This window comes from Gobius niger (genome assembly GCF_951799975.1).
Source record: "Gobius niger genome assembly, chromosome: 1".
NCBI classification, from domain to species: domain Eukaryota; kingdom Metazoa; phylum Chordata; class Actinopteri; order Gobiiformes; family Gobiidae; genus Gobius; species Gobius niger.
Genome location: NC_136852.1, coordinates 61,818,775 through 61,831,991, shown reverse-complemented (window position 1 = coordinate 61,831,991; position 13,217 = coordinate 61,818,775). Strand labels below are relative to the sequence as shown.

The 13,217-nt window shown below is 39.2% G+C and overlaps 3 protein-coding genes across 3 annotated transcripts; 1 reads left to right on the top strand and 2 right to left on the bottom strand.

Annotated features, from left to right (window-relative positions):
- Positions 1–304: 304 nt before the first annotated feature.
- On the bottom strand, positions 305–1,126 carry LOC306962238 (gamma-crystallin M3-like; the record flags this gene model as incomplete). The annotated part of the gene is made up of 3 exons (XM_079555330.1): positions 1,077–1,126; positions 748–990; positions 305–583 (listed from the first exon to the last, which is right to left on the bottom strand). Exons 1-3 carry the CDS (start codon positions 1,107–1,109, stop codon positions 305–307), a joined length of 555 nt encoding a protein of 184 aa, XP_079411456.1. The 5' UTR covers positions 1,110–1,126.
- Positions 1,127–4,146: 3,020 nt separating this feature from the next.
- inpp5e (inositol polyphosphate-5-phosphatase E) lies at positions 4,147–9,342 on the top strand. The gene is made up of 11 exons (XM_079558742.1): positions 4,147–4,235; positions 4,564–5,417; positions 5,496–5,619; positions 5,698–5,795; positions 5,861–5,985; positions 6,090–6,209; positions 6,921–7,028; positions 7,113–7,274; positions 7,368–7,483; positions 7,685–7,821; positions 8,153–9,342. Exons 2-11 carry the CDS (start codon positions 4,639–4,641, stop codon positions 8,283–8,285), a joined length of 1,902 nt encoding a protein of 633 aa, XP_079414868.1. The 5' UTR covers positions 4,147–4,235; positions 4,564–4,638; the 3' UTR covers positions 8,286–9,342.
- A 242-nt stretch (positions 9,343–9,584) lies between these two features.
- Positions 9,585–13,133, bottom strand: pmpca (peptidase, mitochondrial processing subunit alpha). Its single transcript, XM_079558756.1, has 13 exons — positions 13,065–13,133; positions 12,328–12,530; positions 12,171–12,250; positions 11,997–12,079; positions 11,815–11,909; positions 11,632–11,732; positions 11,239–11,502; positions 11,071–11,163; positions 10,877–10,995; positions 10,698–10,788; positions 10,537–10,599; positions 10,310–10,454; positions 9,585–10,040 (listed from the first exon to the last, which is right to left on the bottom strand). Exons 1-13 carry the CDS (start codon positions 13,109–13,111, stop codon positions 9,871–9,873), a joined length of 1,554 nt encoding a protein of 517 aa, XP_079414882.1. The 5' UTR covers positions 13,112–13,133; the 3' UTR covers positions 9,585–9,870.
- Between the last annotated feature and the right edge of the window lie 84 nt (positions 13,134–13,217).

The following is a 13,217-nucleotide window of genomic DNA, read 5'->3' as shown; positions in this document are numbered from 1 at the left end:
ACACAGAATATCTCTGGAGCCAAATGGTATGTGTTTATACATGTATGAGCGAAAGGAAATGAGGAAAAGCCCCAGACATAACTGTTGCAGAATAAGTCTAAACTTCCACCAAATGACTGCTAGACAATAGGGTAGTCGCAGCAGTAGGTGTCATGAAAGATTTCTTAAAGCAAAAAGAAATAAATGGTATTCCACTGCTATATAAACTGTTCTTATCACCACGTTATAGAAAAGCTCGATTTAGAAAACGAACACGGCACTAGAAATAGGTTTTGACAGCTTTATTTAGTGCAGTAGCAGTTGCTTAATAGCAGGAGTCAGTGATGCGCCTCATGCTCATGAACCTCATGCTGCTGGAGCCCATGTTCATGAAGTTCCTGTACTCTCCAGGCCTGAAGTACATCATCCTGCCCCTGTACTGGGCCTGCTCGTACATCAGCCAGTGGCCGTCCATCACGTTGCAGGACATGCAGTTGTTCATGCGGTAGCGGCCCATGATGTCGTCACAGTCGTCCATCAGCTCGTACATCTGACCACCGAAGTTCTCCCTCTCATAGATCTTCATCCTGTAGTTGCCACGGTACTGCGGGGCAGAGAGAGAAGGCACACCGTTACTTTGTTATATTATTTTCGTGGTGTGTCCCCGTTGCTTATGATGTTAAAGTCAACAGCCATGGAAACAGGCCTCATGTTTAACCATGTAAATCAAACTGAGTTGAAGAAGTACACATTTGAGAGTTGTCTTACCATGGGGATCATGCGGCAGGACCTGATAGAGTCGCTCATGCCCATCATGCTCATGTAGTCGGCGTACTCTCCCCTCCTCATGAAGTACTGGTTGCCCATGTAGTTGGTGCGGTCATACACCATGAAGCAGCCTCTCTCCACACGGCAGGAGTGGCACCTGTTCAGGTAAGAGGACATGTCGGGGCAGTCGCTCATGCACTCATAGGAGCGGCCCTGGAAGTTCCTCTCCTCGTAGAAGGTAATCTGTGGAATAGAGCATAATGCACATTATTTAGGCTACATCTCACACATTTCAAAGAGGAAGCATCGTTTGTAAAGAGAATTCTTACCCTGCTCATCATGTTCATTCCAGTGGAGGTCATGTTGTTGGTCAGTGGGCTGCTGTGTGCTGCTGGATCTGCTGCTGTTCTTGCTCTGCACCAAACTGTGTCTAACCTAGTTAACCCTTCCCTTTTATACCTGACCCAATGACTGGCCTTTTATGTAAACTGCCTATGCCAGCAACAAAGCCATAGAAATGCTCAGAATATGGGGGATTGTCCACATTTCTAGGGGCCGGTGGGCTCTGAAATCTTTTCAGTGGCTGTTTCTCATACGTGGTGGGATCACAGAAAGAGAAAGGGTTAACAATTGACAGACATGCTTTGCCTTTTCAGATGGTCTGGTATAGGCGGTTTGCATGAGCTCACTGTTTTGTCAGCAATAGTGGCTTTTTGTGTCATTCATGTTGACTTTAGCATGTTGTTAACAGTTCATAGGCTTACGATCCTACTTTGGAAATGGTTCATTCTTGTGTCAATCCAATTGACTAATACAAAAAAGGATATGTTGACTTTATTTATAGGCATTTTATAGGCCTAGTTTCAGTTCTGTTTTAAGTTTATCCAACAGATAGTGAATGACAGAGTGCTTGAAAGACGTTTCCATCAGGTATTCTATGCTCATTGCCAAGGCGTTTTATATTCTTGTTTTAATAGTTTGGGATAGGTTGCTATAATCAAAAAAAGAAAACAAATCAAAGTAGCTGCAACCTGTATAACTTGTTTCTTTTATAAATTTATTTCATTCAGAAGTTACCTTGAAATTTACAACAAAACTCCCAAGTCAATGCAGTTTGGATGAAAATAAGGCAGAAGAGAAGATCAATCTAATGACATCTTTAATGTCTGGGATGAGGCACAGATGACTTAGTGTGTGGATAATCTTGTCACGTTTTGTCAGTTTAAATCTCTTGTAAAGGAGTATCCTCCACGTGACTGCTCTTGTGTTTATTTTATATGTTTTTAAGTATTATGTTAATGTTGCTGTTTTACTGTTACTGTTGGCTGTTATCTACATTGTATGTTTTAACAGGTCTCTCTTGGAAATGAGACATTGAGCCACAAGAGACAACATGTGTAAATAAATAAATAATAATATCTGCCCCTAATATCCTGTATCGCACACATAGCCACCAAGCAAAGAAATAAACCATCTGATTAGTGGGTATAGATTAGCAAAATATTATTTTTATATATATTAGTAAAATATATTGACCAAAAGAATTACTCAAATAAGGGTAAAGTAGTACTTGGGGAAAAGGCTACCTGAGTACTGTGAGTAGCTGTGACTCTGATTAACGATCAGTAGTGATATAGAAATGATTTGATTTATTTATTTGAGTAATTATTTTTACATTATTTACATTCCATTGTCACAGAATGAATGAATGAATGAATGTTTATTCGGTTACAAAAACATAAAACAAAAAGTACAGTATGTACTGCAAATTCATCACAGACAAGGCGGGTAACCGAAAAGGTGTAGGCTGAAGCCGTGGCTTATTTTTCCTACCCTGTTTACAAAACAACAAAATAACATCTACCCATCAAAGACGTTACAAAAAAAACAAATGTATACAATATATTATATATATACCTATACATTCACGCATAAACAGTACACATATTTTTTCTTCTTTACTAAAATAATAATATGGTAATTTGTAAATACAAATGCTTGTTTATTTCTCTGTTCCAATTTATGCACAACAGTAATGCATGAGCTTAACTTAACCACATTTTCTTAAGCATTTTTTGTATATTTCTCAAAAATTAAGGTTTTAAACTGTTTTTTGAAATAATGAATGGAATTGCTCCTTTTAAGATCATTGTTGAGATTGTTCCACAAGTCGACCCCTTTGACCGAAATAGTATACATTTTAAAGTTTGTTTGGACCATTTGTTTTTTAAACATGTTTTCTCCTCTCAGGTTGTATTTCTGGTCCCTGTTAGCAAACAGACAAAGTATATTTTCTGGCAGTATTTTCCTATGGACTTTGTACATAAAGACAGCGGTGTTCAGGCTGACTAGATCACAGAATTTAATTGCTTTAAATTTGCAGAATATTGCGTTTGTTGGTTCATTATACGGAGAATGATTGACTATCCTCATGGCTTTTTTTGGTAAAATAAAAATAGGTTTTGGGTTTGTAGCGTTGGCATGCCCCCATATTTCAACACAATAGGTAATGTATGGAACAATAAGAGAGCAATACAGAATATACAGAGAGGGTGTATTTAGAAAATATTTGGCTTTATGTAATATAGCTATTGTTTTGGACAGTTTTGATTGAACATGAGCGATGTGTGGTTTCCAGGATAATTTATGATCTAATAATATACCAAGAAACTTGTTTTCATTCACCCTTTCTAGTACCACATCATCAATCTTTAGAACAAAAAAGGGAGTAGGTCGAAGCAAGAAACCTTATAGGTGCCTACCCCATATTCAATATACTTTCCTACTGCAGGCATCCCCAATAGGGGTGATAATAATAGTGTTACAAGCAGCATCTCGTGTTCATGAAATAAAAATCATATATACCTGAGTTATCCAGGCACAAATCACTCTTACCCAGGGACGTGGACAGCAGGAGCGTGGATGTGCCTGTTTGAGTGCAAGTTATTAGTGAGTAACAAGTTCTTATTTCTTTTTTTCTTCATATATGGGCACACACACATCTCTGTGGGTGTGCCCATCCATGAACTACAGTAATGTTCACTGATGATGAGAAACAAAACATGAAGAAAAAAAAAAAATATATATATATATAATATATATGTATATATATTATATATATAAATATATATATAATAATATATATAGGCTAAATATACATGTTATAAATATACAAGTTATTAGTGAGTAACAAGTTCTTATTTCTTTTTTTCTTCATATATGGGCACACACACATCTCTGTGAGTACTCTCTCTGTACTTCAATTACTCAAGTAGGAAACATCCTAATTAAGTAACTGAGCTCTACTCTCGCCTCTGCTGATCTGACAACGCTCTTAGGGGCTGTCGTTACACAATCTGAACACGAGAGGGCGCAGTGGGGCCATACGCCTCTTGGAAACAGAAATCTGTTTTCAAACGTTGCTAAGGAAGTGGCTGAACTAGCATTAACTTATGAATCCGCTACTTGGATGCAACATTTGATCAAAGGTAAATTAAATGAATTAAACTCTGACATGACACCGGAGCCACCCCTTACACGCGATGGATGTCGCAATGTAGCTAGATGTGTTGACGTAATCGGTGGGACGATGAAAGAACAATAAGCCAATTTAGCGTAGCGTTGTTAGCTAGCTTGATTTAGCAACTCATCCAGATATCGGGCTTGTTTTTGTTTCCAGCAAGCTACTTCGCCGGTTACACGTTTAATATGCACGCCTATTAAGTCACTATCAGTTAGTGAACCCCGAGTGCTATGTTATAACATAACTGCAGGAATATACTGTAATAAGTGATTTATTGTTATGTTATTCTACAGGCCACTGTCTACCTTCATCTCACCAGACGATGAGAAACCCCCCTGAAAACAAAAGGCATCAAACATGACAAGAGAATGAGTGAGTATGGAGAGGGCAAAGATCTCGAATGGTTTGGCGACTCTCCACCTAAACAAGGGGCTGCTGCCAAATGCAATCAGCCCCTTAAGACCTCCTTAGATGTCACCTCCCACCAGACAGATTGTGGCGAACACAATCTACCTACTAAAGACGCAGAGGGATTCAGTCCATACCAGCCTAGACCTCCTCCTTTACCCAGGCGGTTAAAAGCTGGCAAGAGTGGTTCTGTGGACCAATCTATCAGAACCAGAAGACTCCGAAACAGCCAAGAGAGTTTGAGCGACAGAGCTGAGACATGCTCCTCCACAGACTCCTTGAAAGAGGACCAAACACTGCAAGGCTCAAGTGGATTTCTCCCTGAAGCTCCCACAGGCGTACGCAGTCAGGAGTCAGAAGGGTCGGGATCACCAGTATTTAGAAATCGAGTCAGCAGTCTGTCCGAGTATGAACCAAGGCCCCATAGCCAGCAGAGTGACCCCACAGACCTCCGGGCCAGAGTCTCCAGAGCACGCTTGTCCCCCGTGCAGCCCATAGGACCACTTCCTAGTCTGGAGAAAAACTTCACGTCAGTCACTTTACGGCCCGCTAATAGGATTGACAGGGATTGCTTGGATTATATGGTGCATGGCAAAGAGAAACAGAGAGAGAGACTGCACAGAAACCTGAGTGACAGCAGGCTTCTGGAGAACATGGGATCGGACAGTGCCTCAGTCCACTCTGTGAGATCCAACTACAGTGTGCTCAGCCCCATCAAGCCGCAGGACGTGAGGAACAGGTACTGAAAGTGCCAGGCCAGACGAATAAATCGCATTGACTTATAAAGTGGTTCAGCTTTGAATGTTTGTTTTTACAGAAGCTTTTTAGAAGGCAGTGTTCTCGGAAATGGTGCTCTTTTGGGAGCAGATGAGTTAGACCGGTACTTCCCTGAAAGGAGACTTGGAATCTATGTCGCCACATGGAACATGCAGGGAGAAAAGGTGTCGGTGTTTGAGCAACATTCATGAAACTAAATAGAATTTCCTGTGTGTTTGACTTCATGCTGTATGTTGTTTCAGGGGCTGCCTGTCAACTTGGATGATCTCCTTCTTCCAACAGATTCAGAATTTGCACAAGATTTGTATGTTATTGGGGTTCAAGAGGGCTGCCCTGACAGGTATGGCAGATATTGACCACGATGTTTTAAGTAATGACATGCAATACTTATGAACTCTGTCTTAGGAGGGAATGGGAGACCCGCCTTCAGGAGACTCTTGGGCCCTACTATGTCATGTTGTATGCAGCGTCCCATGGTGTTTTATATCTTAGCGTCTTTGTCCGAAGAGATCTCATATGGTTTTGCTCGGGTAAGACACTTAATATATTTTAGATATGATGTACATATGATGTTATGCCTATGCTGCTTTATTATAGTGAATAAAGACTCACAACCCTTTTAATTCACACACAGAGGTGGAGCATGCCACAGTCACAACCAGGATCATCTCTCAAATTAAGACAAAAGGAGCTGTTGGAGTTGGCTTTACCTTTTTTGGAACTTCCTTCCTTTTCATAACCTCACATTTTACATGTAAGCGCATTTTATTTTGTATTTCATAATGTTATTATGTGTGCATTGAAGTCTACACCAGACCACTAAATCTTAGTGTGCCTTGAGAAATGTATATATATTTTTATTTTATTCATGGAATTGCATCCTAAAGAAACCATTAGACACAAGTGCAAATGCCCCACGCCGTATCATCGGCTAGTTTGTGTCAGTCAACTGTACTGCATTCGCACTCACAAACTCTCTCATACATGCACAATTGGATACAGAGACTGGAGGTAAGACGAGTGAAGTGTTTTGCCCAAAGACACAACAATATGCTCTGGTCAGAGCTGGGATTGAACCACCACTCTTTGGATTGTTGGGCAAAACTCTGCCACTGAGACACTGCCGTACCAGATGAGACTGTGATCTATCTATATATGGATCATGTGTTCTCACTTGTGTCCTTAATAAAGATTGAATGAACGTATCAGTTGGTCATAATATAAAGAATTTTGCAAACTACAAATGTTAGCAAATAGAGACAGGTTTATAACAAGGTTTATTACAGGAAGGTTTCAGTAAATTACAATTGTGGTTGGTTAAAAATGAAATAACAAATCTATTTAATTATATATATAAAAAAAATACAGTAGCAATTCTAGCTCACACTGTTTATTGTATCCAGAAGTCTATTTATTTTGTAACCACAGACATGACGATCATCAGTATGTTTGCTATTCTTTTTAGCTGGGGATTCCAAAGTGTATGAGAGAATACTAGACTACAACAAGATTATTGAAGCTTTGGCTCTACCAAAAGGTCTTCCAGATACTAACCCATATCGGTCCACTCCATGTAAGTACACATTAATAAGCTATAAATTGTTGAAAATGACCTGGTTTTGTTTAGATATCGGCTTCTTCTTTTTTTTTTCCCCAGCTGACGTCACTACCAAATTTGACAACGTTTTTTGGTTTGGAGATTTTAACTTTCGACTCAGTAAAAATAGAGTGGAAGTTGAAAACATAATAAATTGCACAGTAGGCAGACAGATGGGCACTCTGCTGGAGCATGATCAGCTCTCCAAGGAACTTAAGGATGGTAAGAATCTTTCCATGCATGCTAAAATGCAAAAGAATATTGTGTGACAACATGAGGGACTGTTTGTCTTTTGCTTTCTGTGTTTTTATTCAGGTTCAATCTTCAAAGGTTTTCAAGAGGCGCCAATACACTTTCTGCCAACATACAAGTTTGACATTGGCTGTGATAAATATGACACATCTTCCAAACAGAGGACACCGTCATACACAGTAAGATCATTTGGGATTTATGGCTTCATTAGTCATATGTATTAGCTTATTTTTTTTAATCTTATTTTATCTAAATTCTGTGTTATGTGTTGTTTGTTTCATGTCTGCACCGAGAAATATTACAAGTTTGTGAACCTGTTCTCAAAGAATCGCAAAAAAAAACTATTCTGATTCTTATACCTTAATATTGTGTGGTTACAGGACAGAATCCTCTTCAGGAGCAGACAAGCTCATGACATCAAAGTCATCAAATATACCAGTTGCACCAGCATCAAGACCTCAGACCACCGGCCCGTGATTGGAGTGTTCCAGGCAAAGCTGAGGCCAGGAAGGGATAAGTAAGTGTGTCCTTGAGTGCATTGTAAAAGCTGACATTGGTGGAAAGAATGGGCATCTAATTATAAAGCCTTTGTATTGATCATGAACTAACAAGCTAGTTGCTGTTGTTTGTATTACCGCAACAGTATTGCCCATTAAATGTTGTGGAACATGCTCAATAACATATCTCTGAAGTAGAAGGAAAGAGTTTGGTTGCAACATTTGATTCTTTATTCGCTCTGTCTGTTGACAAAAAAGAAATATTTTGGAATATCAACATATCTTTTCATATTGTTTTTTATCAGTGATTTTGTTCTAAACGACTGTATTAACTTTGTGTGTTTGTGTCAGTATTCCTCTAGGGGCGGGACTGTTTGACCGCAGCCTTTACTTAGAGGGCATCCGCAGAAGAATAACGAGAGAGCTCAAGAGGAGAGACGCCTTGAAGAACCAAAGCAGCAGTACCATCTGTGCCATTGCCTGAATGGGTGCATTATGTATCTGTAAAATTCTGCAACTCAGAAAAAACTTAAATTCTAACGGACAGCACCCTCTGTTGGACATTTGGTGAACAGTAGCTACATAGGGACTTGAGGGGCGAGACTTTGAAAACAGACACTACAGCCACCTGGCTTATATTTACCCTTTTTGAGGGGTGTTATGTAGATGACATGCTCACGCAATACTAATCACATCGTACAAGCATCATGTTACACAATATTTAATGGCCATATATTTAATTTATTTTAAGTTCTTAACAACTTTCTGTAAAAATGTATTTTGCGTTGTTCTTTTACATGAAATGGAAGCAAACAAGAGTATGGTTAACATGATTTTGCCTTAGACATTGTATATGCGGTTTGTTAAGCTAAACTTAAACCGTTTTGTTCAAACAAAGGCAAAGTTTTTAAAACTCAAGTGATCAGGGAAAAGGGCAGCTTGTCACAAAATCCTTAATAGAAAACTGTGTCATAATTGCATTGTGTCTCAGATGTCTTCATGTCAACGTGACTGAAGGTTAAAGTATTACTTCAAAGTTGTCCTTTGACTCATACAGAGCAGTGGGTGGTGATGGTCAGTATCACCTGGCTGGAGGATTCACCTATTGTACATGTTTTCATTGGTAGGAGAAACCGGAGCAACCGGAGGAAACCTACAGACATGGGAGAAACTCCACATAGAAAGGCCCCCTTCCGGGGATTGAAACCAAGGACCTTCTAGCTGTGAAGCACGAGCGCTAACCGCTGCGCCGCCCAATTTATTGCCTTAGTCTTATTTTGTTTTTCTCATTGTAATTGTACTGTATTCCAGTGTACTGTATTGCATTAGCGACCTTAACAAGCAGCTGTGGCCCAAGTTGCCACTCACTCCGCAGCCTTAAAAGTGCCTCCTTATATAACTTTGTTATGCTACTGAGATGTAATAAAGATTTTACCAAATTACACTATCCTCTTGTGAAAAAGTGTGTTTTAATTAAATACTCAATTGCAATATGATGCACTTCACAAGACCACTGTTGGTTGAGTTTGTCTTGAGTCCAGTTACATTTAGAAAAACAAATTAGAAAAACAATTTTACATACAAGAATAATGTGGCAGAATTGGGTACGCTACTTTTTATGTTATATTAATCTTTCATATGATTTATAACAATTTAGTGCTTAAATAATTATCTTGCTCTGCATGGTACAGAAAAAGGCATTTTTCATAGCCCTAACCGCCAGCTGAGCTGGGATAATGGTAAAGGGGATAAAAGCACAAGTCTGCTAATGTGTTGTCATATTTCTCAACACAAACCATCCCTTTAGAGCAGAACAAAAAAAATACCACAAAGAGTAAAAAAGAAAGTTGTATGGCCTGTTCAAATAAATATCATGTGAATTAAGTGTTTTAGGAAAATAACTGTGAAATGTAACTTAAAACAGGCACTGCCACGGAAATCAGGCTCGACTCTGGTCTTTGTCTCCTGAAGTGCTTTGTGTCCAGTTCAGTATTTGAAGGAAACATGAATGTTATCATTATTTCCACGTAATGAGTTGATGACCTCCCCTGACTCAATTACATCAAAGTCTATCGGAAAAGGCGATACATGCGCGGCAGGCGTCCGTCTTTACTGGACAGGGCAGCTTGGATATGTTCATACGACGGCAGCTCAGTAAGGTCCCCAAGGGCAGCCACTGCAGGCTTGCTCCGCAGCATCTTTGTAGTCACTCTCTTGATGTCACTAGCTGTCACATTGCCTGCAACAAACATGACATTTCAACAATGTTTCTAACATTAAGTACCAAGGATGACTAGTATCAATGGTTTAGGTGGGCTAAGTCCATCCTGTCATTATTGGGGATTATAACAATGTGTATATTCATTGCAGTTTTAAACATTTAAAAAAAACATTCAGCGGGTAGTTAGTGATACAAGGCTAAACAAGTGTTATTTTTACTCGAGCAAGCAGCACTGGATGTGCCAAATCTAGAGTCAACATTACCATACGTGACCAATAAGTACTTACTTATTAATGCACAAAGTTCATGTGGCAACTTTCTTTTTCCGGTAGAGAGGACTTGACGACCAACATCTTCAAAAATAACTGGACGAGACTCTAAGTTCATCATCAACATCGACTTGAGTTGTGTCTTGGCCCTCTCAAGCTCCATCTAGATATTTGGCAGTGCAAAGATGTGTAAGAACAATACAGTATGGCATTAAGCACTTATATGTAGAAGAATTGATTCTTACCTCGCCTGCGGTGCCAGCCATTTGAATGAATTCTTTGGTTATAATTTCCACCATTTCTCTCACCTTACAAAGAGCAGTGGGCATTAGCACATCAAAGCTGTGTCTACAATTAGTAACTTAAAAAACAACAACAACATAAACAATTGGATTTCCTCACAGACCTGCCTTGGGTCTGCACTTGCATGGATACAAAGTAAGCCACTGTCTTCATAACTATGATGGTACGCTGTTGCATTGTACATCCAATGATGTCTATCAAGAAAAAATAAAAACATTCAGCATTGTTACTAGTATTGGGACAAAAATAAAAAATATAAATTGAACCTGTTTATTTGTTTACCTGTTAAGTACATTTAGGTATAAGCGAGTGAACATTCCTTTTCCAGGTCCTCCAGCTGAAAATGATCCGCCTCCACCCATCATCATGTTGAGCACAGCATAAGGGATGAAGTCCTCCTCCTGTTGTGATTAAAAATAAAAACCCGACTTTGATAAACATTGAGTACATATAACTAGTTACAAATACTCACATACCAAGAACGAACAGCTCTCCAAGCCAATCATAATGTGTGTAAGTTCTGGAATAGGAGTTGGGCCAAGGCTCACCTCGGACATATCCTTCTCCATCTGTCATATTAACAGAGATGGTCACATTCTACCTTATTCAATGGCAAAGAATATTTCTAGCAAGTATTTTGTTACCTTAACAATTCCTCCAGTGTATTGTGCAACAGACAAGTCCACATTAGCTGGTGTAGTGATGTCCCAGGCTGGCTTCACATTTAGCAGATACTTTCTGGCACAGTCCACAAGCTGCTCATGCTCAATACCTACTCCAGCCAGAACCATGCGCTCAGGACAGTAATAGTTGTGAAGATAGTTGTGAAGCACCTTCTTGTCAATTTTGTCAATGTTTTCAACTGGACAAAACCGTGGCAAACCTACTGTATTCCCTCTGTATGCTGCCTGGAAATAAAAAACAAATCATACATCAATAATCATTTTGTAACCAAAGCTTAAATTTATCAAGTTCCTCTAGAGGTCCAAAGTCCAGTTAAATCAACAAAAAGCCATGGCTTAGCAGTGCTGACTTACAGCATGGATCATCTCTGTGAGTAATGGTTCTGGATCTGGTCTCATGTTTAGATCTTCCAACTCGAAGCGTACGGCCATTTTTGTCATTTCAATCTCCTCATCTGCATAGAACATGAGTGAAGACGTTTGTGAAGAAACCCACTTAAAACCACGTTCCAAGCTCTTATGCAGAAAAGGGCTTACCCACAAGACGTGGCTGCAAAACTGCATCAGACAGAAGGCTGACCACTGTGTCCAAACCCTTCACTTCAGCTGACACAGCATACATTGCGGTATCTCTGGATAAATAAAAAGCACATCACTGTTGAAAGCGTCTTAGGTTAATTTCATTATTAGAAACAATGTGTAAATTAAGGAAAACAAACCTTGATGTCTGACAGTCACAAATCCCTCCGTGTTTTTCAAGAGTAAGAAGAATTTCATCTTTACTCCCATACTGTGCTGTAGACTGAACAATATCAGAAAGATAAAATGTATTTCTGACACCAAAAATAATGTATAGATTTCAAATATATAACACCGGTTTTAAATACACTTACAGAAAAGGCAAGTTTTTCTAAAAAATGAGCAATTCCACTTGGATACTTTGCTTCATGTCTTGATCCAGAGTTTACTAAAACTAAATAACAATAAGGCATTTATCAAATTTTATAATTGTATTTTTGTAAATGCTGAAATGTGAGAAAATACACTTACTTCCAACTGTGCAAAATTGACCAAACTTGTTTTGAGAAGCCACTTTAAGACCATTTTCTAGAGTTGTAATCTTGGTTTCATATTTTTCCTGTCCGTCGACAGATGCAAACACTGGTTTAGGGATCCCAGGGAGCGGTGAAGAAAGGGATATGTTTGGGTATCCACCACCGGTGCTGTACCTTCTGTACGCTGCAATCCCAAACCTTCGTCCAAAAAATGTGTCTTAGTACAAACATGGTTGATACGTATAGGCAGGTAAACATCTATATTGTGTTCTTGTAGCTGCATTTAGTAGTTACATGACATCTGCTAGTTCGTGGTAAAAAAAAAAAGCAATGACCTCTATGTGACAATAAGAATATTCCGATGGCAAAAAAGACCCCATCACATAATAACATGAGGTATTTCAATCAACAAAAGGGGTTGTGTTGCAAGGTTACATCATTATTTCAATCCTTAGCCTATGCTTTAGTTGTGATTACCCAAGGTAAACAAACAGCCTTTGCATAGACATGTTATGTTGTGGATAACACGATTTACTTGCATCAGGATGAAATAACACGGTCAATAAGCGCTAATGTTGAGCATGCTCAGGGCTAAAAACCTTGCTAATCTTCATAGTGATGCTGACGCACAACGGGGAGACCGTTCTGTAGCAAACTAACACAGCGCTTAAAAAACTTATTGTTATTCTAAATCAAGTATGGACTTGAGAATTAATCCTTTTTTTCTTTTACCTCTGGACACGACTCCAGGTTCTGCACCTCGACATGTGAGTCGCCATTTTCAATGACCAGAGCGAAACCCGGAAGTGATCCAAACCGAAGTGCTTCCGCAGTAAACACCTCGAAACGGTTTTTTGTTTTTTACTCAACAATTTTAAAGACAGA